The sequence below is a fragment of the Xenopus tropicalis genome, chromosome 3, assembly GCF_000004195.4.
Source record: "Xenopus tropicalis strain Nigerian chromosome 3, UCB_Xtro_10.0, whole genome shotgun sequence".
Lineage (NCBI taxonomy): Eukaryota > Metazoa > Chordata > Amphibia > Anura > Pipidae > Xenopus > Xenopus tropicalis.
The window spans coordinates 26,052,708-26,074,605 of NC_030679.2; the positions used below are offsets into that span (position 1 = coordinate 26,052,708).

General features: G+C 38.1%; 1 protein-coding gene across 2 annotated transcripts in view; it reads right to left on the reverse strand.

Annotated features, from left to right (window-relative positions):
• Positions 1-1,027: 1,027 nt before the first annotated feature.
• Positions 1,028-21,898, reverse strand: part of pcbd2 (pterin-4 alpha-carbinolamine dehydratase/dimerization cofactor of hepatocyte nuclear factor 1 alpha (TCF1) 2) — an 81,972-nt gene continuing 61,101 nt past the window's right edge. The window contains exons 3-4 of one of the 2 annotated variants that reach the window (NM_001251823.1): positions 5,998-6,078; positions 1,028-1,511 (exon numbers count right to left, since the gene is read on the reverse strand). In NM_001251823.1, coding sequence (NP_001238752.1) covers positions 1,419-1,511; positions 5,998-6,078 — 174 coding nt within the window. In that variant the 3' untranslated portion in view covers positions 1,028-1,418. The remainder of the gene's footprint in view (positions 1,512-5,997; positions 6,079-21,898) is intronic. The other variant, XM_012958733.3, reaches the window with a different exon arrangement.

Consider the following 21,898-nt stretch of genomic DNA (forward strand, 5'->3'; position numbering starts at 1 on the left):
ACTGTATGTCTAACAAGACTTTCCATGAGCGCCCTTTGAGCCGGGGGAAAAAATAAACCATTGCTTAATATGATGATATGCTATCTATCCATAAACAAAAAATGTTTTGTTCCTTCAGCTGAAAAAACCCTAAAAGCAAACTCTCACTTTACTTTAAAGGGGAACTCTAGGCTTCCGTATCAAAATGTGTTTAAGAGCCCAACAGAGAAACCCCTAATATCACTGTAATATGTTGCTTCAAAAAGTATGAATAAATACTGCATCATTTGAAATCCTGGCAGGGGAGGACTAACTAAAACATTAACATTACAAATTGTTACAACTTCTCCACATCTTACAGACAGCATGTAGGAACTATATAACCCACAATGCATTGCACTGTGAAGTTCCTTTCCTGACACCACATGTGCAGGGAATTGTGGGATACTGTTACATTTTATTTAAGTCTCAAAGTAGTCAGCCAGATCAGCAGGGGAACAGGGGGCCATATTATCACAAAGCTTAAGTTGTGTTTGGGTGGCGTTCCTCATTAAGTTGTTGCTGTGACTGTGTATTACTCAGTACTGCCCATATTGGGTATTGGTTGATTTAAAGCTGTTCATTGGTCTGCACATACAGAATAGAGCTATACATGACCAAAGCCAATGACAGATACCTACCATGGTAACAGTCCATCTAGTTGACATATATGGGTCTACACTGAAGTGCAACACCAGAAACACCCTGAGCCCACTCCTACAGCAATTAAATATAGACATTGTCAAAAGTTATAGGTTTTTATATAGGCTCATAATAGAAATAAAGCTTGGTATAGTCCTAGGCTGGTTTCCACTGGGGCCTGGGCCCACCTTGAGAGTCTCTTGTAGACCAGCTTTAACCTGCATGGATATATAATCTTCATTAATTCTGCAAAATAGCCTAGAAAAGCAATATTAAATTTGTGCAAAGAAAAATCAATTTGCACAAAGGTTTAACTTGAACTGTGCATTTAACTCTTTGGAAAAGAGTAGCAAAAACAATTTTATTTGATAATGTAGATTGCTTAAGTATACCCTTTATATCCATCACTACAAAGACTTCTGTATCCCAGGGGTGTGAGATGATATAGCATCAGTGATTTCTCATACAAGCGAGGAAGAACATATCTGAATCTGTTTGTTAATATTTACAGCGTAGATATTGTGTAAATGACTTTATATTTATAGTCCCCTGGATTGCCGAATTGCTATTAAAAAAGCATTTTAGGCATTCAGTACAGTTTTTGATTTTGATTTATTCAAATGTGTTTGGTAACTATCAGTACAGGGGGCCAATCGAAACATGAGAGCAACTTGCATCTTGTGCTGTTTGTCCAGACAAATCCATGTAACTCATACAAAACTAAAAGGCTTCAGAAGTATCTTCCCTTTACTAATCTTTCATGATGTGGCAGCTTTTTCAATAAACTGGGCGAGTTTAAGGTCTTTCTTGGTCAGTCTTCCGCAGTCATGTGTCGTCAGAGTTATCTGAACCTGCAAGGAAAATAATGTATTTACAAATGTTATAGAATAAACAGATTGCTAAGCAGTCTCTCAGCCCCCCTGCAGCATCACATATGGGATATCCGACTTTGTCATGTGGATTCTCTCAGTACATGCTTAATGGGAAGTCACTGGGCCCCGTGAGCTTAGAGAACATACCAGAGACTTGTGCTACTCAGTATAAGCCAGCGCTGTAGGAGGTCTTATGCAATGCTGGAGAAAACAATGAACTGAAATGCAAGTGGTTTCTCTCCAGCTTATATTGGTGCCCAGAGCTATGGCCATGTTAACAAAGAGGTACAGGTATCGGACCCCTTATCCGGAAACCCGTTATCCAGAAAGCTCCGAATTACGGAATGCCCGTCTCCCATAGACTCCATTTTAATCAAATAATTCACAATTTTAAAACTGATTTCCTTTTTCTATGTCGAAATAAAACAGAACCTTTTATTTGAATCCAACTAAGATATAATTAATCCTTAGTGGATGCAAAACAATCCTATTGGGTTTAATTAATGTTTTATTGATTTTTTAGTAGACTTAAGGTATTGAGATCCAAATTACGGAAAGACCCCTTATCCGGAATACCCTTGGTCCCGAGCATTCTGGATAATGGGTCCTATACCTGTATTTATGAAATAACAGAATTAGCATTGATCACAAGCAGACAAGGCTCCGATAGATAAAAGGGTTGTTCATCTCTGAATTAACTTGTAATGTGATGTAAAAAGCGATATTCTAAGGCAATCTGCAATGGGTCTTCATTTTTTATTGTTGGTGGTTTTTTAATTATTTAAAAAAAGCTACGGATTTCGGAAGGCCATCTACCATAGACTCTATTTTTATCAGTTAATTCAAACTTGATTTCCTTTTTCAAAAGTACTTTGTGCTTGATCCCAACTAAGATATAATTAATCCTTATTGGGGGCAGAACAGCCCTATTGGGTTTATTTAATGGTTAAATGATTCCCTTTTCTCTGTAATAATAAAACAGTACCTGTACTTGATCCCAACTAAGATATAATTACCCCTTATTGGGGGCAGAACAGCCCTATTGGGTTTATTTAATGGTTAAATGATTCCCTTTTCTCTGTAATAATAAAACAGTACCTGTACTTGATCCCAACTAAGATATAATTACCCCTTATTGGGGGCAGAACAGCCCTATTGGGTTTATTTAATGGTTAAATGATTCCCTTTTCTCTGTAATAATAAAACAGTACCTGTACTTGATCCCAACTAAGATATAATTACCCCTTATTGGGGGCAGAACAGTCCTATTGGGTTTATTTAATGGTTAAATGATTCCATTTTCTCTGTAATAATAAAACAGTACCTTGTACTTGATCCCAACTAAGATATAATTACCCCTTATTAGGGGCAGAACAGCCCTATTGGGTTTATTTAATGTTTAAATGATTCCCTTTTCTCTGTAATAATAAAACAGTACCTTGTACTTGATCCCAACTAAGATATAATTACCCCTTATTGGGGGCAGAACAGCCCTATTGGGTTTATTTAATGGTTAAATGATTCCCTTTTCTCTGTAATAATAAAACAGTACCTGTACTTGATCCCAACTAAGATATAATTACCCCTTATTGGGGCAGAACAGCCCTATTGGGTTTATTTAATGGTTAAATGATTCCCTTTTCTCTGTAATAATAAAACAGTACCTTGTACTTAATCCCAACTAAGATATAATTACCCCTTATTGGGGGCAGAACAGCCCTATTGGGTTTATTTAATGGTTAAATGATTCCCTTTTCTCTGTAATAATAAAACAGTACCTGTGCTTGATCCCAACTAAGATATAATTAATCCTTATTGGAGGCAAAACAATTCTATTGGGTTTATTAATAAAATGGTTTTTAGTAGACGTAGAGGGGACCTTCACCCAAACACAATTAAACAGTAAACATAATTTTAACCAACTTTGCAATATACATCCATACATGAAAAAATATGCAGCCTTTTCATGATGTTTAATGCAATAATGTGGTTTGGAACAGTTCCCTAAGCCCTGCCCCCTGTTCCCCTGCTGATCTGGCTGACTACTTTGAGACTCTCAAACAGTAGTCACCTGTCCTCAGCCTGCCTTCAGTCTGCATCCACCCAATCCCACAATTCCCTGCACATGTGATGTCAATAAGGAAAGGAAAATCACAGAGCAATGCATTGTGGGTTATGTAGTTCCTGCATGCTGTCTGTAAGCTGTGGAGAAGTTGTTACAATTTGTAACATCAATTGTTTAGTCCCTCCTCCCCTGCCAGGATTTCAAATGATGCAGAAAGAGAATAACTGTTTTGCAGCTGGATTTCAGCATTTAAAATGGTATTTATTCATACTTTTTGAAGGAACAGATTACAGTGATAGGTATATTAGGAATTTCTGTGTTGTGTGCGGCTTTTTAACAAATTTTGATTCAGAAGCCAGAGTTCCCCTTTAAGGTATGGTGATCCAAATTACGTGCTGCGTGTGCCCCTGTGCAATCAGTACAACCGTATCTTCTTTAAATTCTATTTTTTACTCTCTTTTACAACATTATACTCATTTACCTGATGGTATACAAGGTTAACAAGTGCAAATAAAACCTTTTTATGATATAGGTCCATAGAGTGCCATAAAAATAGAGTGTTTGAGTTTTCCAAACACAGAATAGGTGATCTTGCTCTGCAGTGTTTGGCTGATGAGCTGCTCTTGAAAGCTAAGTTCCAGAACATTATTACACAGCCATCGGCTCACAACAAGCCAGAAGGGAGCTCTGAGAAGATATCAGTGTATGTAACAAAATGTGAATGAATTAATAAATAATGTTTAGTATCAGTGTTTTCCATTGATTACTTAATAAAAATAAATATCACCAACCCTCTCTAGACCAGGGGTCCCCAATTTGTTTTACACATGAACCACACAAACATGGAAAAAGTTCTTTGGGAATGTCAAATAAGGGCTGTGATTGGCTATTTGGTAGCTCCATGTGGACTGCTGGGCTGCAGGAGGCTCTGCTTGGAGGAAAATGGTCTCTGTGTTTCCACAACTTGCCTCCAAGCCAGAAACATAAAAATGGCACCTACTTTGAGGCCACTGGGAGTAATATCAAAGGGGGGGTGAGCTCAGAAGCCACTGGTTGGGGGATCACTGCTCTAGACCTACTGGTTACTTTGCTTAAACTCCCTTCAAGTTAATATTTAAAAACCCAGTTTGATAGTTAATTTATCCCTCTTGTCCATTAGATTGACATATGAAGCCCCTGAACTTCTACTCAATAAATACTTTTTTAAAAAAAAACAATAGAGGTGAATTTTAAGTCAGTCATTCTGTTGGGACATTTACCCCTATATGTAATAAATGTCACTAGGTTTGCCCAGGATCAGTAACCCATAGAAACCAATCAGCAGGTAGAATTTGCTGCTCCTGGGCAAACCTAGTGCCTTTTATTTTAAACTTAGTGCCTTTTATTATAAACTTAGTGCCTTTTATTACATATCCCCCTTAGTTTGGTAACTGGCAGGCAACTTATAAACCTCCTAGACTTTAATAAATTCAAAAGGGGAGTAGGAGGACCCCCATATCATTCCATGGTTGTTGGGGTCCATTGATAAAAAGATTAGGAAAATAAATTTTAATTTTCCATTTAGTCAGGTTATGGCTTTTCTAGAAGATAGCACCAATATAAACCAATGTGTATGGAGCAGGGTTTGGGCAGTACTGCCACCTTGGATATTTGCCCTCATTCAGCCTGTGCCTAAAAGCAGCCCTGCCACTAAGAAGTAAAAAATGGTGCTTGGGTGCTAGATATATTATGTTATTCAATCTTTACAAGCCTTGCATTGTACACAGTTTATTAGCCATATTACTGTGACACCCATCCCCCTCCATTTAATAGCTGGAAAGTGTCAGAAGAGGAAGGCAAATTATTTAAACAGTTAAAAATGAAGACCAATTGAAAAGTTGAAATTGCTCAATTTTTAACATAGTAAAAGTTAACCTAAATGTGAACAAATACTCTTAAATGAGTTATCAACTGTTTTTAGTGAGATATTGTACCATTCAAGATGGAAAACTGTAATTCTTTGAGTGATACAGGCAGCTATTAACTCCATAGCAGTTATCAAAACTAATGTTTGGAACTGCTGACTGAGTGGGGGTTCACATTTAAAACAGTAAAACAGGTAAGTGGTCAGTTTTTCTTCAGTTACGTACTATAATATCGGCAGTAGTTACTATACATAAATTGACTGCACTAAAGCTTCTAGATTTTAAAAAATGATGTCATACGGTTTGACACCTGACAAAAACTTCTTCTGTTCTGGCCTATAAGAACGGCCCCCTGGGAATCTCAGGCCTCCACAGTGTAGGGCTTAGCAGGAAGCTCAATTCCCATGGGACTAATACAATCCTTGTAAGGTGATATTCTAAACAAAATCTACTGTGGTTGAAGCTCAGGTGATGGAATAGAAAAGTAATGAATTACCTTGTTGTACACATTAAACCATTCTGGGTGGTGATTCATTTTCTCTGCTTGCAGGGCCACACGCGTCATGAATCCGAATGCCTTAGGAAAAATCCAAAATATGCACGTTAGGCAAACAGGAACAAAATCTTATTATTCATTTGACTTTATATATGCGCTAATTCTATCTAGTGCTTTTCTTTTTTTTTGTGAAGTAGAAGTCATGATTGTTATTGCAATGTGTTTGTTACCATCTTCTCCTATTAGCAAAGCCCACAGAGGAAGCAAAATAGTCATTTTAAAAATCCAAGTATATCACCTTTGTGTACGGAGATGGGGGGGGGTGGATTTGCAGTGGATGTAGTGTGAGCCATGAAAATATGTAGGCTTTGTTTTAATTTTGGGGTGGCTACTTGCCATATAGTTTAGTAGTCCTATGCATATTGGGAAGCAAGCTGTTCACAAGACCCCTAGCATTCACTTTCATTGTTTTAACTTTGTACCTAAGGTTGCCACCTTTCTGCTTCTGGAACTTCAGGCAGGGGGCAGACAATGAATTCACAAGGTGGGACGATTCCATGCAAGGGTGGAGAGCTCAACCTGGACAATGGACCTTAGCAGGGGCTGGGTGCTAAAACAGGGTTGAAAAAGGGCCCGGTGTGGCCCAAAACTTTGTCTTCTGTGTCTATTGGAGCCAATAAAGCATTTTTAAACGCAACTAACTGAAGTCTGGTGTACTACAGTGAACATTGTTTCTAAAAGGTGGGACAGTGATGTCACGGAGCTGGAGAGGCAGGACTATGACACAGCAATTGGTAATTGGTCGATTGTTGTGTCAATCAAGGAGAGTCCTGTCTGTATTTCCTAATTTGGAAAACCAGAAAGGCAGTTCCAAAAACTGGGTTTTCTGGGTCAAACCCAAACAGGTGGCAAACCTTTTTGTACCTAAGCACACAAGATGCTGTTTGGTAGTTTGCAATAGAAAAACATATTGAGCCATTTTGAATTTGCTAGAAGGCATACTTTCCAGAAATGCATTGTTTTCCGAGGTACACTCACTTTAGGGCATTCTTGGCATTGCAATTTCTAGTGTGGTGTTTGAAAATTCAGTATTGCACACCTGTAGGGTTTTTATCTATACAAGCCAGAAGGACAGTATATATATTTGTATTATTGCACCCAGGATCATTTGTACAGGATCACTTGGATCATTCGATGATCCAGATGCATCTTGGCTCCACCCACCCAGCTCCTCCCCCATTCCACCCCACCCCCACCAATTGCGCTCCCTGATCCACTGTGTCTGAGGATTTCGAGTGATAATTCTATGCAGGGGGGATTCTATTTCAATGCAGGGGGTAGGTAAGGATTTGGGGGCAAATTACTGACAGTAGGTGACTGGTGAGGGGCAATGAATTCATGATCTCTCCCGAAAAATGAGGGTGAGTTGACGTGTCTATATCTGTTGCAATATATCTTGCTACAAAATTATAACTCAATAATAATTTGGGCTGATATAAAACAGTTTTCCAGGAAAATTAAATGTTACCCCAGGACAAAAAGCACAAAACAAACATGCAAATGCAAATAAAGTGTCACATTTGTCTTGCACTAAAAAGGCAGTGAGAATAAATTATATACAGTTTGAAATATATTTTCCATTTAGGTTCCCTTACACAGAAAATGTAAAGACGTCTCGTGGTGGGCAGAGAGATTGTTTTTAGCCTTTTCTTGCATTCATACATCTGAGAGACATCTGCAACATAGCTTGCTCTGACTGCACACCAATAAAGCAACTATATCATTCTGCTGAATTGCACTGCTCTACTGAAGCCTACCAAGGTAAGCTACATGGACTTGCACATTTACATAAATATATATATTATATATATATATATATATATATATATATATATAGACACACACACTATATACTACACTATATATACTATATTATATAGGTTAAGATGAAAAAAGAAGGTAAAAGTATGTAGAAAACATTTATCAAATCTCTGAAGAAAGCGGCTCGCAAAGCACCATGGTCAGCCAGAAAATGAATAAAACTCGAACTTTATTTACATTCGTAAAAATCCAGAACGCCTGACGCGCATAAAAAACGCGTCAGGCGTTCTGGGTTTTTAAGAATGTAAATAAAGTTCGAGTTTTATTCATTTTCTGGCTGACCATGGTGCTTTGCGAGCCGCTTTCTTCAGAGATTTGAGTTTGCTCCCTTGGTCTACAGGTTTGGGGCTCCAAATTTCGGCATCGGTGAGTGTGTGTATATTTATGTGATCTTCACTGCATGTGTACTAGCATTTGAAATATTTGGCGAGGGACCTGGGGTATATACACCCAGGTCAACACCTGTAGGTAAAGATTTTTGTCTTTAACTTTGATGTCTTTTATAAATTGTCTAATTAAACTGTGTTAGCACACTATATATATAAACTTTACTAAATTGGATGTATTCTTTGGGGATTTAGGAAAACATTTATCAGACTAGAATTTAATAACAGACCCTGTTGTCCTATACACACTCATTTCTTCTATTTATTATACTGCCTGGCTGCTAGGGAGAGTGGGAGACCAGCAGGCAAATAACTGCTTCAATCCCATGCTGGAGAGTTGCAGAAATGTTCCAAAAAAAAGCTGTCAATCAAAAACCCAGAAAGATATAAAAAAGACTAAATGCTAAGGATCCCACTAAATGCTTAGGATACCACAGTCTAAATCATACTCACAATTAATTTCAAGGTAAACTGCTTTAAGGCAATGCTAGGTTGCCCGCACAAAACAGAATGTGCATTTTACATTAAAATGCATTTATTTGGCATTATAACACACTGACCCAAGCCCCTTCTTAAATACTGGCAATCGCTGGCTATGAGTTTTGCAAACAAAAAAAACCCACACCTATTTTTCTTAGCCATAAAGAAAACAAGGTGAACAATTTTAGAAACCTGTTAATTAGGTAGATATTTAAAGTCTGTGTCCTGTCAGCTGTTTTCAAGGCCTGAACAGTTTGTCCATTTTTAGCACGTTGGGCCTTTTAAATAGTGAAGCACTGCTGAAGTATAACAATCAACCTACAAAAAGTTGTGCACTTATTCATACTACTGGTGTATTTATTTACATTTGTAGGATTGCTCCATAAAGCGGCATATATTTACTTGTTGGAAATTGCCCTTTTCCCAAAGTTCCCCCGTAAGCAAATGAGGAGTAATAGCCTATAATGGTTTCATGCCCCTGTGTGCACACTCCCAAACACACTGTGTACAAATGAATTGCTTATCAATTTGCCAGCGCAGAGAGAAGGGCTGCACAATTGATCCCAATGATGTTTGTCATTTGTGTCAGCAATTAAAATGTTTTCCTCTCTGAAATAAAACGGATCCACGGGCCAAGGTGAAACGACAGACTCTTCATTCAGCCAACTGACGTCTGTCACAGGAGAGCTGTACCGCTGCATCTGATTCTATATCATTTATCAGTTTTTCATTTTCATTTTCTCTTTTTGTTTAGTGATTTAGTAAAATACAGACAACAAAAAGGAGTAAAAACAATTGCAGATTTCAAGGAATGAATGGTTATATGTGTATATGTGTGTATACATGTCACCAAATAACCAAATACTGGCACTAATGTGGAGCAGAGTGGAGCAAAGCCTGAGGGCAGCCCAGCAGGACAGGGCTTATAAAAGCGGATCTTCTTTGCAATGTTGGATTTTTAAATTTTTTTTTTTTTTTAAATAGACATTTTTGGTATTCACAACAGCCACTGCCTCATTACTATTATACAATTATGTACTGATTCGTTCAAGCCTGGCAGATTACGTTTGTCCCTTTACTTAAAAAACAAGAAACTATCTTAGTTTTAGGGTTCAAACATTAAGCAATATATATCTGGAATTTTAAATGCCAATAACAGATTAAAGTAATTACTGGCATGGGATCCGTCATACAGAAATCTGTTGCACAGAAAGTTCTGAATTTTAGGGGACTCCATAAACTCTATTATATGTAAATAATTTTCATTTTTAAAAATAGAATTTCCTGTTTGTCTGTAATAATAAAACAGTACCTTGTATTTGATGGTAACTAAGATGCCTGGTGGCCATACAATCCTACTAGGTTTATTTCATGTTTAAATGATTTTTAGCAGACATAGGGGCTGATTTACTAAGACACGATTTCGAATCCGAATTGGAAAAATTCCGATTGGAAACGAACATTTTGCGACTTTTTCGTATTTTTGCGATTTTTTCGGCGTCTTTACGATTTTTGCGTAAAAACGCGAGTTTTTCGGCGTCTTTACGAAAGTTGCGCTTTTTTTCGTAGCGTTAACACTTGCGCGCAAAGTCGCGCCTTTTTCGTAGCGTTAAAACTTAAAAGGCGCAACGTTTCGCGCAAGTTTTAACGCTACGAAAAAATCGCGACTTTGCGCAACTTTCGTAATGACGCCGAAAAACTCGCGTTTTTACGCAAAAATCGTAAAGACGCCGAAAAACTCGCAAAATTACCGATCATTACGAAAAAAACGCAATCGGACGCATTCAGCCCGTTCGTGGGTTAGTAAATGTGCCCCTTAAGGTATGGAGAAAGACTCCTTATGCAGAAAACCCCAGGTCCCAAGCATTTAGTATAACAGGTCCCATACTTGTAGAAAACCCTACTGTAAAAGGATGCCATATACCAAGAGAACTTGTGAGGACGGCATAGCAGCAAGATATATTAGCATTCAGTCACCTTCCCTCACTGCAGTCCCAGCACCCCCCTTTTGATTTACTCTGTATCCGATACACATGGAAGGGAAGATAGGCCTAATCACAGAGTTGCAAGGGGCTTAATTCAGAGTGATTTAGGTACTGATCATTCTGCTACTTTTATTGTGATTAAAATGACCCCCCCCCCCCCCCCCCCCATGCTACATGAGAATGCAATGGCCCATTCACACTGTGCTCTCTAGTTCAGATCAGAGAAGCTACTATTTGGACAGCACACATCCTTTAAATAATCTATCCCATCAATTATAAGCATTTCAAATTTGAACCCAGTTTTTAACACTTTCCTGAGTGTTTATGTCGAGCAGCTGTGCCCCCCACTGATTTGGTGCATCCCAGAAAAACACAAGCACTGCATTCATTTTTAATAAAAATGCTCCACTTTGGGTACCAAAAGAATCACTACTAATAATTTTCCCTGGATTTTTTTTTTTTACACTGCCTGTTCCAACTGTAAATAAAAAAAAAAAAGATAGTAAATTTACCTCTAAATTTTATTCTGATTGAAATATGGGGGCTGCAACAGCGATTCCATTAGAGTGACCAGATCACTTAAAAGAAATTCAGGGACATGTCTAATAAATAAACTGCAATCAGTTCAGCCCTGCCAGCTGGATTTTTTAGAGGTGTCCCTGAATTTTCAAGTGATCTGGTCACCCTTGGTTACACAAATAAAAATCCTGATCTCTTTATATTTAACAAGCTCTACTGCACATTGTAATGATTTGGTTCAGGAAAAGCAAAAGCTTTTCCTATTAACTTGCTCTTTTGCATAAAAAGTCAGCAGGGTGTTAGAGATCAGCATTTATGCCAGGCTTTAACATCTCACAGAACAGAAAGTTATTCAACTGTACTTACCAGTCAACGATTGCCTGACCAACACATAGGTCTGCTTGGATGAATGTGTTATTTTTATGAAATGTGGTTCTGGCAGCAGGAAAGTGCAATAACTGTGATCAAATTCTAACATCTTGTTTATTTTTAAGATAAATAAGGCATTATGTAATAACAGGCACGAAGTTTGCCCAGGAGCAGTAAGTAACCTACAGCAACAATCAGCAGGTAGAATTTACAGGTCATCTGTTTAAAACCAGACATCTTATTAGTTGCTATGGGTTACTGCTCCTGGGCAAACTTAGTGACTTTTGTTGCATATGGGGGGGGGGGTAATGTTTCAAAATATTTTAAATATATAATAAATAATGTTTATATACGAAAAAAACCACTGACACTTGATTAATACATTTCAATATTAATTAACCCGTGCAGGCAATCCTAGAAGACATGGGAAAGTATAGGATGGTGTGCAGTAAACAAAATCCATTTTAACTTCCACTGAAAAGTCAAGAGGCAGGCCAGCTTTAGGGATAAAGGACAGCTGACCAAAGCTCACTATGCAAGCAGGCAAATGGGGGATTTCGGATTTTCATAGTTTTATTTATTGAAAAATCTAGATTGAAATGCACTAATAAAAAAAAGTTGCAGAAAAAAACGCAAAACCCGCAACTTTGTCATCACAGTTTGTTGCATGAAATCACAACTTTTTGTCGTACCAAAGCCGGTGTCAAAACTAAAACCAGGGAGATCTTCCAATTGTAAAGGGGCATCTGCCATTGACTTCTACATGATCTCATTTGTATTTGTTGTGGTTTTGTTGCATAATAAATTGCAGAAAAACATGCATTTTTTTCTACAACAAAATCAGGTTTTCGTCAAAAACCCTAAATGGAAAAAAAATCAAGCTATAGTAATTGTCCTCTATAGACAAAATAAAGCTTGTGGTGATAATATTTCCTATAGTAACATAGGATTTATTTAAGAATATTTGATAATAAAACCTAATAATCTCTATTTTTTAAATTTGTATTTCTATATTATACGCACCATTTTTTGCTGTTGTGTAATTTAACTAACCTCGGCATATCTTACTCCTAACAATGGTTTAAAATTTAGCAGTGATGCAAACAACATGGTTTTGGGAAAACTCTGGAACCAATGAGCAGTCTGTCAGGACTATTTTGACGGCCTTTACTGGAATGGGAAGCACTCCGGGCTTCCTGGCACCAGAGCTTAGAGCTTTAAAAAGTGTGATGGGGATTTCCAACAGGATCTGATACTGGAAATTTGGACTGAGAAACCTCAGCTGTGCAGCAGGGATGGGGTTACAAAATACTGGGGGGACAGATGAACTTTTCCAAAGAAAAACTTCCGTGCTGCTGGTACAGTAGCTACCACTATTATCGATCATCAAAAGTACAAGGACCCCAGAGCAAACAAACAAGTTGAAGACATTTCCCCTTCCCCTTTAATATACATAATACATCTACAAATCTCTGTTCTGTAGTCGTGGATCCTTTAATAAAATATAATTGTAAACAATGCTCTGATTTCATGTTTGTGTAGGGTGCCTCACCATTTATGGTTGCTATAGTAACGCCAGACTCTGGGCAACGGCCTATAAAAGAAAACACACACAGACAGACATGGGACACCGTTCCCAAAAATAAAGTCCCAGAGCTTGGAAGTAATTTCTCCAGCGCAATCTCCATTACACTTTTAAATGCTTCCCCCTTATTAAATAAATTTGGAATGATCTTTTGTAAACCAATTTATCTTTAGAATTCTATAACCTCTTTATTTTGTATGATACACAGGATGATAACAGGAAATGATATTTAGGTTACACTAGGTAATCTTGTTTTATTCCTCATCAGTCAGACTATTTATTCACGTCTTGAAACATGATCACTAATTTTGTCTAATTGGTTATCAAGGAAACTATCTTGCGGACAATTAGAGCAATTTAGGTTTCCGGCCGCACAACCAAAGTTGACGTTGGCAGACGTCTGTGCTTCTTCAATTTTAATTAGTAATAATGAAAATTATCAGATAGTTTTCTGAAGCAATATTATTGTCAAACACATTTATGTCACACAACATCAACTCAAGGTTTAGCCAGATTTCGTTTGTTTGTGGTATGATATCCTAGGAAATTCTAAGTATGCTTAAATGGCTAATAAGCTTCTTTGAAAGCACAGGGACTGTTCAATATATTTTCAGTCCTTTTCTGCACCAACTTGGCAGGATTGTAACTTACAGAACCCATACAAAATGAATTTTTACGCAGATTTATTCACACATATATTTCCAGGTTATAGGTATGGGAACGCTTATGCAGAATTATGGAGCTCCGAGGCCATCTCCCATAAAGTCCATATTAAGCAAATAATTCAAATTTTTTTCATTTTTCTCTATAATAATAATAAAAAAAAAACAGTACTTTGTACCGGTATCAAACCCATTATCCAGAAAGTTCCAAATTATGGAAAGGCCATCTCTCATAGACTCCATTTTAATCAAATAATTCACATTTTTAAAAATGATTCCCTTTTCTCTGTAATAATAATAAAACAGTACCTTGTACTTGATCCCAACTAATATATAATAACCCCTTATTGGGGGCAGAACAGCCCTATTGGGTTTATTTAATGGTTAAATGATTCCCTTTTCTCTGTAATAATAAAACAGTACCTGTACTTGATCCCAACTAAGATATAATTACCCCTTATTGGGGGCAGAACAGCCCTATTGGGTTTATTTAATGGTTAAATGATTCCCTTTTCTCTGTAATAATAAAACAGTACCTGTACTTGATCCCAACTAAGATATAATTACCCCTTATTGGGGGCAGAACAGCCCTATTGGGTTTATTTAATGGTTAAATGATTCCCTTTTCTCTGTAATAATAAAACAGTACCTGTACTTGATCCCAACTAAGATATAATTACCCCTTATTGGGGGCAGAACAGCCCTATTGGGTTTATTTAATGGTTAAATGATTCCCTTTTCTCTGTAATAATAAAACAGTACCTGTACTTGATCCCAACTAAGATATAATTACCCCTTATTGGGGGCAGAATAGCCCTATTGGGTTTATTTAATGGTTAAATGATTCCCTTTTCTCTGTAATAATAATAAAACAGTACCTTGTACTTGATCCCAACTAAGCTAAAATTAATTCTTATAGAAGGCAAAACAATCCTATTGGGTTTAATTACTGTTCAAATATTTTTTTTAGTAAACTTAAGGTAGACCCAAACTACGGAAAGATCCCTTATCTGGAAAACCCCAGGTCCCAAGCATTCTGGATAATGGGTCCCATACCTGTACTTGATTGTAACTAAGCTGCATGAATCCATATTGGTAGCACCACAATGCTATTTGGTTTATTTAAAGGTTAAATTGTTAAATAATGTCAAATATTTTTAGTACAGGTGTGGGACCCATTATCCAGAATGCTCGGGACCTGGGGTTTTCCAGATAAGGGATCTTTCCGTAATGTTCCGTACTGTTTTATTGTTAAAGGGAAAATAGAAATCATTTTTAAAAAATAGAATTATTTGCTTATAAAGGAGTAATTCGGAACTTTCTGGATAACCAGTTTTCGGATAACAGATCCCATACCTGTAGTATGGTGATCCAAATTACAGAAAAACTGGAAACCCACATGTCACAAGCATTCTGGATTATAGACCCCATACCTGTACAAAACCCTCTTGTAAAAGGATGCCATGTACCTAGAACATCTAAAACAACAGTCCTCACCCACCAACCCTGACTGGCACAGGTTGCCTTCCCCCAAAAAAGTAACTACACAACATCAAGTAGTGGCTAAATATCATAAAGATAACTCACTGCAAGAAACTGAAGTATTGCAAAATATTTACCAAAACACATCTGTAGCTTTAGGTCCTAAGACCCTTATAATCTTCCTTTACTTAGCAAATTAATCAGAACATCCGAATAGAACTACCAAAGACGACAAATGGCTAATTGAGTTCTTATGATTAGCCTCAGTTGGATTTCTCCCTAGATCAACAATCTCATATGGATAGCCTGCATTTCTAAAGTGGCGTCAAAGCACAACTTTCCCTGGCAAAGAATTCCATAATTATATTGCTTTGGCTGTGACCAACTCTTTCTCTTGGCTTAAATAGAAAATGTTTTTTAAGCAAGATTTATATTCCATTTATTTCTTCTTAAAACCAAAATATGTGGAAAAAAGGCTTTGCATACACACAGCACAAATCCCAGGGAGTTGGGAAAATGTATCGATTCCTAAAAACCACCTAAAAGGGATATCTGCTCCCTGCTTATTTAGGAAGCACAACAAGGGAACATGTCGCCCAAACTGTGGGGCAGATTTATCAACTCAGGTGACTAAACTCACGCAGAAATACAGAATAGTCATGGTTGTGTTTTGTCATGGACAAAAAAAAGTAACACAGAAATCTTTATAATTCATTCTAAAAATGTTATTTTAAAACCAATAAATGTATTTTTTTAGTTGTAATATCAATGTGCTGGCAGCCATCTTAGTGCATTGTGCCTGGTATTTTGCTTTCAGAAGGAGCCAACGCTACACAACTGCTTTCAGATAACTGGAGGAGTCATGAGCCATACTTGGATTTTTACTATTGAGTGCTATATTGATATCTACCACTAGGTGGGACATGGGAAAATTTTTAAAAATACAGGTGTCAGGGAGCTGCTATCTTTGCCTTTGATTTGTTGATCGGCTGCTGGGGGGGGAAAAGGAGGGGGTGAAATCACTCCAACTTGCAGCACAACAAGAGTGACTGAAGTTCAGACCACAAGTATCAGACCACGGGCACCTGGAAAATGTCTAGCCTCATGTCAAATTTCAAAATTAAATATAAAATCTGTTTGCTCTTTTGAAAAATGGATTTCAATGCAGGATTCTTCTGGAGGAGCACTATGAACAGATGCATGTAGATATCAGTCTATATATGGGGCAAATTGGGCACAGATCTGCTTGCTTGGCGATTTACTTATTGGAACTGTACCTTGTATTTATTGTTATACTTTGTATTTGTCGTCATTTTAACCCCCTCTTGTATGAAGCTATTCTACTGTACAGCGCTGCATACATAAGTAGCTCAGTCCACAACAGAGTGCAAGGATGAGGAAGGTAGAAAGAGAACCGTGGCAATAAATTTTTGACTTCCATGTTTATGTGACAAAAAGTCACATGATTTTCAGAATTCAAATTCAGTTCGGCCAAATCCAAATCCTGCTGAAAAAGGTTAAATCTTGGCCAAATTCTGAACCAAATCCTGGATTCGTTGCATCCCTAAAACAAACCTAGGGGCAAGATGCTATACCATATTAAAGTGTAATAGATAATGTAGCCCAAATGCAGGATCGGACTGCAAAGGTTATGCCAATTGTACAAGAACACTTACAGCAGGCCCACGAAGTTTAGGGCTGGATTTAAAATAGATCTGCCAAGATTAGTGTGATAAACTGCTTGGATAGCAATGGGTTAAATAATTCTGCTTTGTTGTTAAAGGTGAAACTGACAGACAAGTGCAGTAACTCCCAGTCCATTTATTTTAACTTGCCAGATAAGACTGGCCTGCTCCATCCTTGCTCTCGGCTATACAGGAAGTAGAGCAGCAGGAAGACTGGCCTGCTCCATCCTTGCTCTCAGCTATACAGGAAGTAGAGCAGCAGGAAGACTGGCCTGCTCTATCCTTGCTCTCGGCTATACAGGAAGTAGAGCAGCAGGAAGACTGACCCGCTCCATCCTTGCTCTCGGCTATACTGGAACTGGAGCAGCAGAAACAGGAAAATCATAACAAGACAAGCAGCAAGACAGAATTAATGTCTTTAACCACACTTTAAATACAAGCAGAGGTTAATACAGTTAGAAACTTTAAACCAAAAATTTGGATACTAGTTTTGGTTTAGTTAATGGAAAGTTAAGTCCACGGGTTGGAGAGGTAAATTAGAAAGTGAATCCCTATTCTTCATCCTTATCACCTACTCAGAAAATAAAATAACTGCTCTACAGCAATAGAGATGTATTTGTGTTATAAAACATGACATTGGTCCTCAGAGGGGAGTAAACCTTAAACCATAAGGGGAGCCAAAGGCCCAAAGTAAAAAAAGATGTTAAGTCTGGGATTTATCAAACAGTCCCATCGAAATTGTCCCAGTCCTATTGTGCCAAGACCTAAAACCAATAGAGTTTGCATTTCTGCAATAATTACTTGATCAGGGCCAAACGATCAAATTACCCTGGATTCTCCTGATACCACCCCGTAGGTGGGGATATCGGGAGAAGATCCGCTCACTTGGCGACATCACCAAGCGAGCGGATCTGCCAGTGTATGGGGACCTTAAGTCAAGTCTTTCTGAAGGATTTAATCAGAGACCAATTAATAGTGTCATCAGACTCCATTGTTGCTATCTAATGTATCTGCCAGTACAACCGCTTCACAGATGGAAATCCACAGCTTTGCAGCTCTAAAACTTATCTAAAGGGTTGCCCTCATGTTCTCTGGAAAGGATATTTGGTTTGTGTGCAGTGTGCCATAGGATCGGCATACAGTCAATACAATAAAAGTGTGAAAAATCCCAACCAGGAATTGAAAGATCAGTAAATTATATTACAAATACTTAATAAACATAAAAGCTGAATGTGATTTTAGCTTCTTAGACAAGAGAAGCAGTTGTGTGTATGAGGGACAGCTAAGAGATTAATATTAATGCTTTGCTAATAGTCTAGTTCCTTCTAGCAGACAATTAGGGCACAAGTAATTTAGTAATGTACAGTGGGTACAAAATGGTCCCTCAGAATATCAAGGCGTGAATCCTCAAGGAACATTCTAACAGACTCATTTCAAACCATGATTACCAGGTCTAGGCAAACACAGACTGAAGACTGGGAGGTGTTGGCATTCATATCTTCAATTTAAACATCCTGTGGTATCCCGCTGTTAGTTTGTCCGTTTAGGGCATTGTGGGCAAAGAAAGTTATTTTAATGCCACAAGTAATCAAGAGCAAACATACAAACAATATTCTTGCACTGTCGACCATGAAACATCTGTTAGTGGCATTCCGATTATTATAGCTGACTATCTGATAATAACAGTATGATGCTTTCTTGGCTTAACTACTGCACAATGCTCATACATTAAGCCAGATTGTTTCAACACTAGCAAAACATGTAGCAGTCTGCCTGATAAAATTAAATTCCTTGGCTCTGTTGGATTTAACGTCTACATCTTTTGTTTTAGCTGTTCACACATTATTCTCAAGCAGAATCAAATGCATGGATCTCAAGGGTGCTTCAAGCTATGGCCAAACCTATACCTAGCTCTTTTTTGGGAATTACTCATTTAAAGGGTCACAAAACCTGCAGAATTGCGTGTAATGCTGGGAAATTCTAATGGAGGCAATGACTCAGTATAGGAGGTGAGAAATGCTAGGGTAGGGTATTATGGAAAGTGCCATTTTCTGCCCAGCTGGCAATAGGTTATAGGGGAATAGCAGTACATTAGATGGGTAAGAACACTTGCGGCTAACTGCCTAATGGACCATGTCAAATTAGCCATAGCTAAATCTGCAGGCTTAGTCAATAACACCTTTATGGAAGCCAGAGAAAAAAACGTTAAATAAAAAATTCAAGGCTACTTTAATATTTCCAGGATAAAAGAAGGTACCGGTATTTTTAGGAGGGATCTTTAAACAGTTCTTTGTTTATGGCTAGTTAAAAATCACATTAGAAATATAACATAGTTCCCAATGAAACATTACTATGAAAGGCCTCAATGTAAAAGAGGGTATTATCTCACAGGAAGCATATGACCTCTATCACTACTTATAAGTAATTTACCTACTGTAGGTCACCATACATGTATCTTATGTAAGACATAGCAAAGAGCTTCCCCTAATCATTTATTCCCTGCAACCACTAAGCATTCAAATAGATGGATACATAAATACATTATAAATACATTAGTGCAGCAATAAGTTGTATACCAGAGCATCAGTTCCTAAAAATCTCCTTACATACACAATTTAATTTACATTCATGCTTTTGGCTATGCCAGTTAATCTAACAAGGATACCACATAGAGACTTACATATTATTTTCTTAGGAAGGCCTTTTAATTGGGAAAAGACATGCTAAACAGACTCTGGTATACCAGTGCCACAAAACCTATGATTCCATTCACATTTGAATACAGCTTTGCCATTCAGTGGCCTTTTATATGCTAACAGCGACATAAAGGAAAATCATTTTCTTTCAAATTTCTATTGCAAACCTGTTAAGCCGCCAGTCACATGATAAGGGCAGCGTCAATTTCCGGGGGCCCTCCCAGGCAACCCACCCCCTTATGCTTACCTCTTCTGCCCCCCCCGACAAAGAAAGCACACACACGCCACCTTCTTGGGTAGAAAAGGCCGCAGCCCATTTATTTACAACAATATCAAATTTGCCATTATTTCAAACAACCCCATTTTAACCATAACATATTAATGTAATTAAATACCATAACTTATTCTTTGAAAACCTAATAACAGTAAGCCGCTGAAGGTTGCTTTGTGGGAGCTGTAACTGCCCCCACCGCAAACAGTTCCCTGAGGTTAGAAACCCCCATTTACCACCGCCCTATGGCTGTAGTCCCTAGCCTCAGGCTTAACCTTCCGCCATAGTCCCCTTTTGCTAATTAATCCCCTGGCTGCGACTATGTTCCATTCATTCACCTTCTCTCTCTCCCCCCCCCCCCCCACTTTTCCAACTAAGGGAGGGTGGGTGGGAGCTGCTGAAAACAAGATGGCCCCTCTCCTCCGTGCTCCTCCCCTTTACTTCTGCTGCTTTTCCCTTGTGGCCAATCCCTTTCGGGACTACATTACCCATAATCCCTCACACCAGACACTTCCTTCCCGGGCCCCTCTTCCTTACCTTATCATGGCCCCGTGCCCTAAACTCCTCCCTCGCTCTGTTACGGGGCCCCTTTCCTGTTTTTAAACAGTTGTGCCTATGGTCAGTATAGTATAGAGAGCAATGCTAAGCTGTATATACAATGGCAGACAATTTCAAGCACTTTGCCTAGTCTGAATATATGTAGCCAACATCTACCCACGTGTTGGGTTTCAAATGACCAAATATTGGTAAATGCATTAAGCTGATAATTGCATAGCAATGACATCCATCCATAAGCCCAAAAGAAAAATAGTCTTAACCCCATGATCTCATTATTCATAATATTTCCAGCCAATCGCAACAGAGCCTGTATACAATCATTTTGTTATAATTAGTTTAAAGGTGGTACTTTAGTCCGAGTAGGCAGCGAATCAGCCCATGTATGGGGCCCTCCAATGGGCCTATGGGATAGAGGATATCTATCAGACAGAGGACTGCATTGGCTCGTTGAAGAGGGCCTCGCACCAACAGCTTGTATTCCAATCACTGTAAGATCGTCATCTTATAGTGTATGGCCAGCTTTAGACTGACCTAGGCACACAGGTTGGCCATACTGCATGACATACCCTATTCTATACATATATATATATATATATATATATATATATATATATATATATATATATATAAACTACTTCACCTATAGGGGTTTTCCGACCTGAATATTTTTTTTCCCTTTCTGCACTCTGAATATCTTTACAAAAAAAGGGTTCAGTAACTGTATAATCATGGACAATAACATAATTTTGGCCTCTGCTCTAAAGATTATTTGCCATTTCTGACTATGGATGCAGTGCTGCCTCTATGCCACAGAAAATAAGCCTTACCATCTTGACCAATGCAGCTTAATATACTGTACTTCTATGGCACTTCTGAATCATTAAGTTATAAAGCAAAGTAGCTCTTTTGCAGAAGGCTCATTTTGGCTTTCTGTGGCTGCTTATTCTTTTGATTATTACTCTGCAATGATTTGTATAGTCAACCCCGAGTTGCTTTAGAGCGAGGTCAGTCCCCAAAGTGCTTTTAAGGGCAGTAAGTGATGCAATTTAACGTAATTGTCCCACACATCTGTGTGATTGAAACCGACGCTAAAATTACACACTGCCGATGAAACAAATCTATGATTTCATTCGGATATTTTCCACCAGTTGCCACATGTAGTCTAATGAGCAATCCTGCTATAGATTGTAATTGGGGCGGAAGCCATGGAACAGTGTTAAACTATTTGAGTCACCTGTATTTTTGTAATAATGGCTCGGCCTTAATCCAGTCCATGTGTAGAACAACAGCAAGCGAGTGAGACAGACTTGTATGAACAAAATATTTTTCTGAAACGGATCTT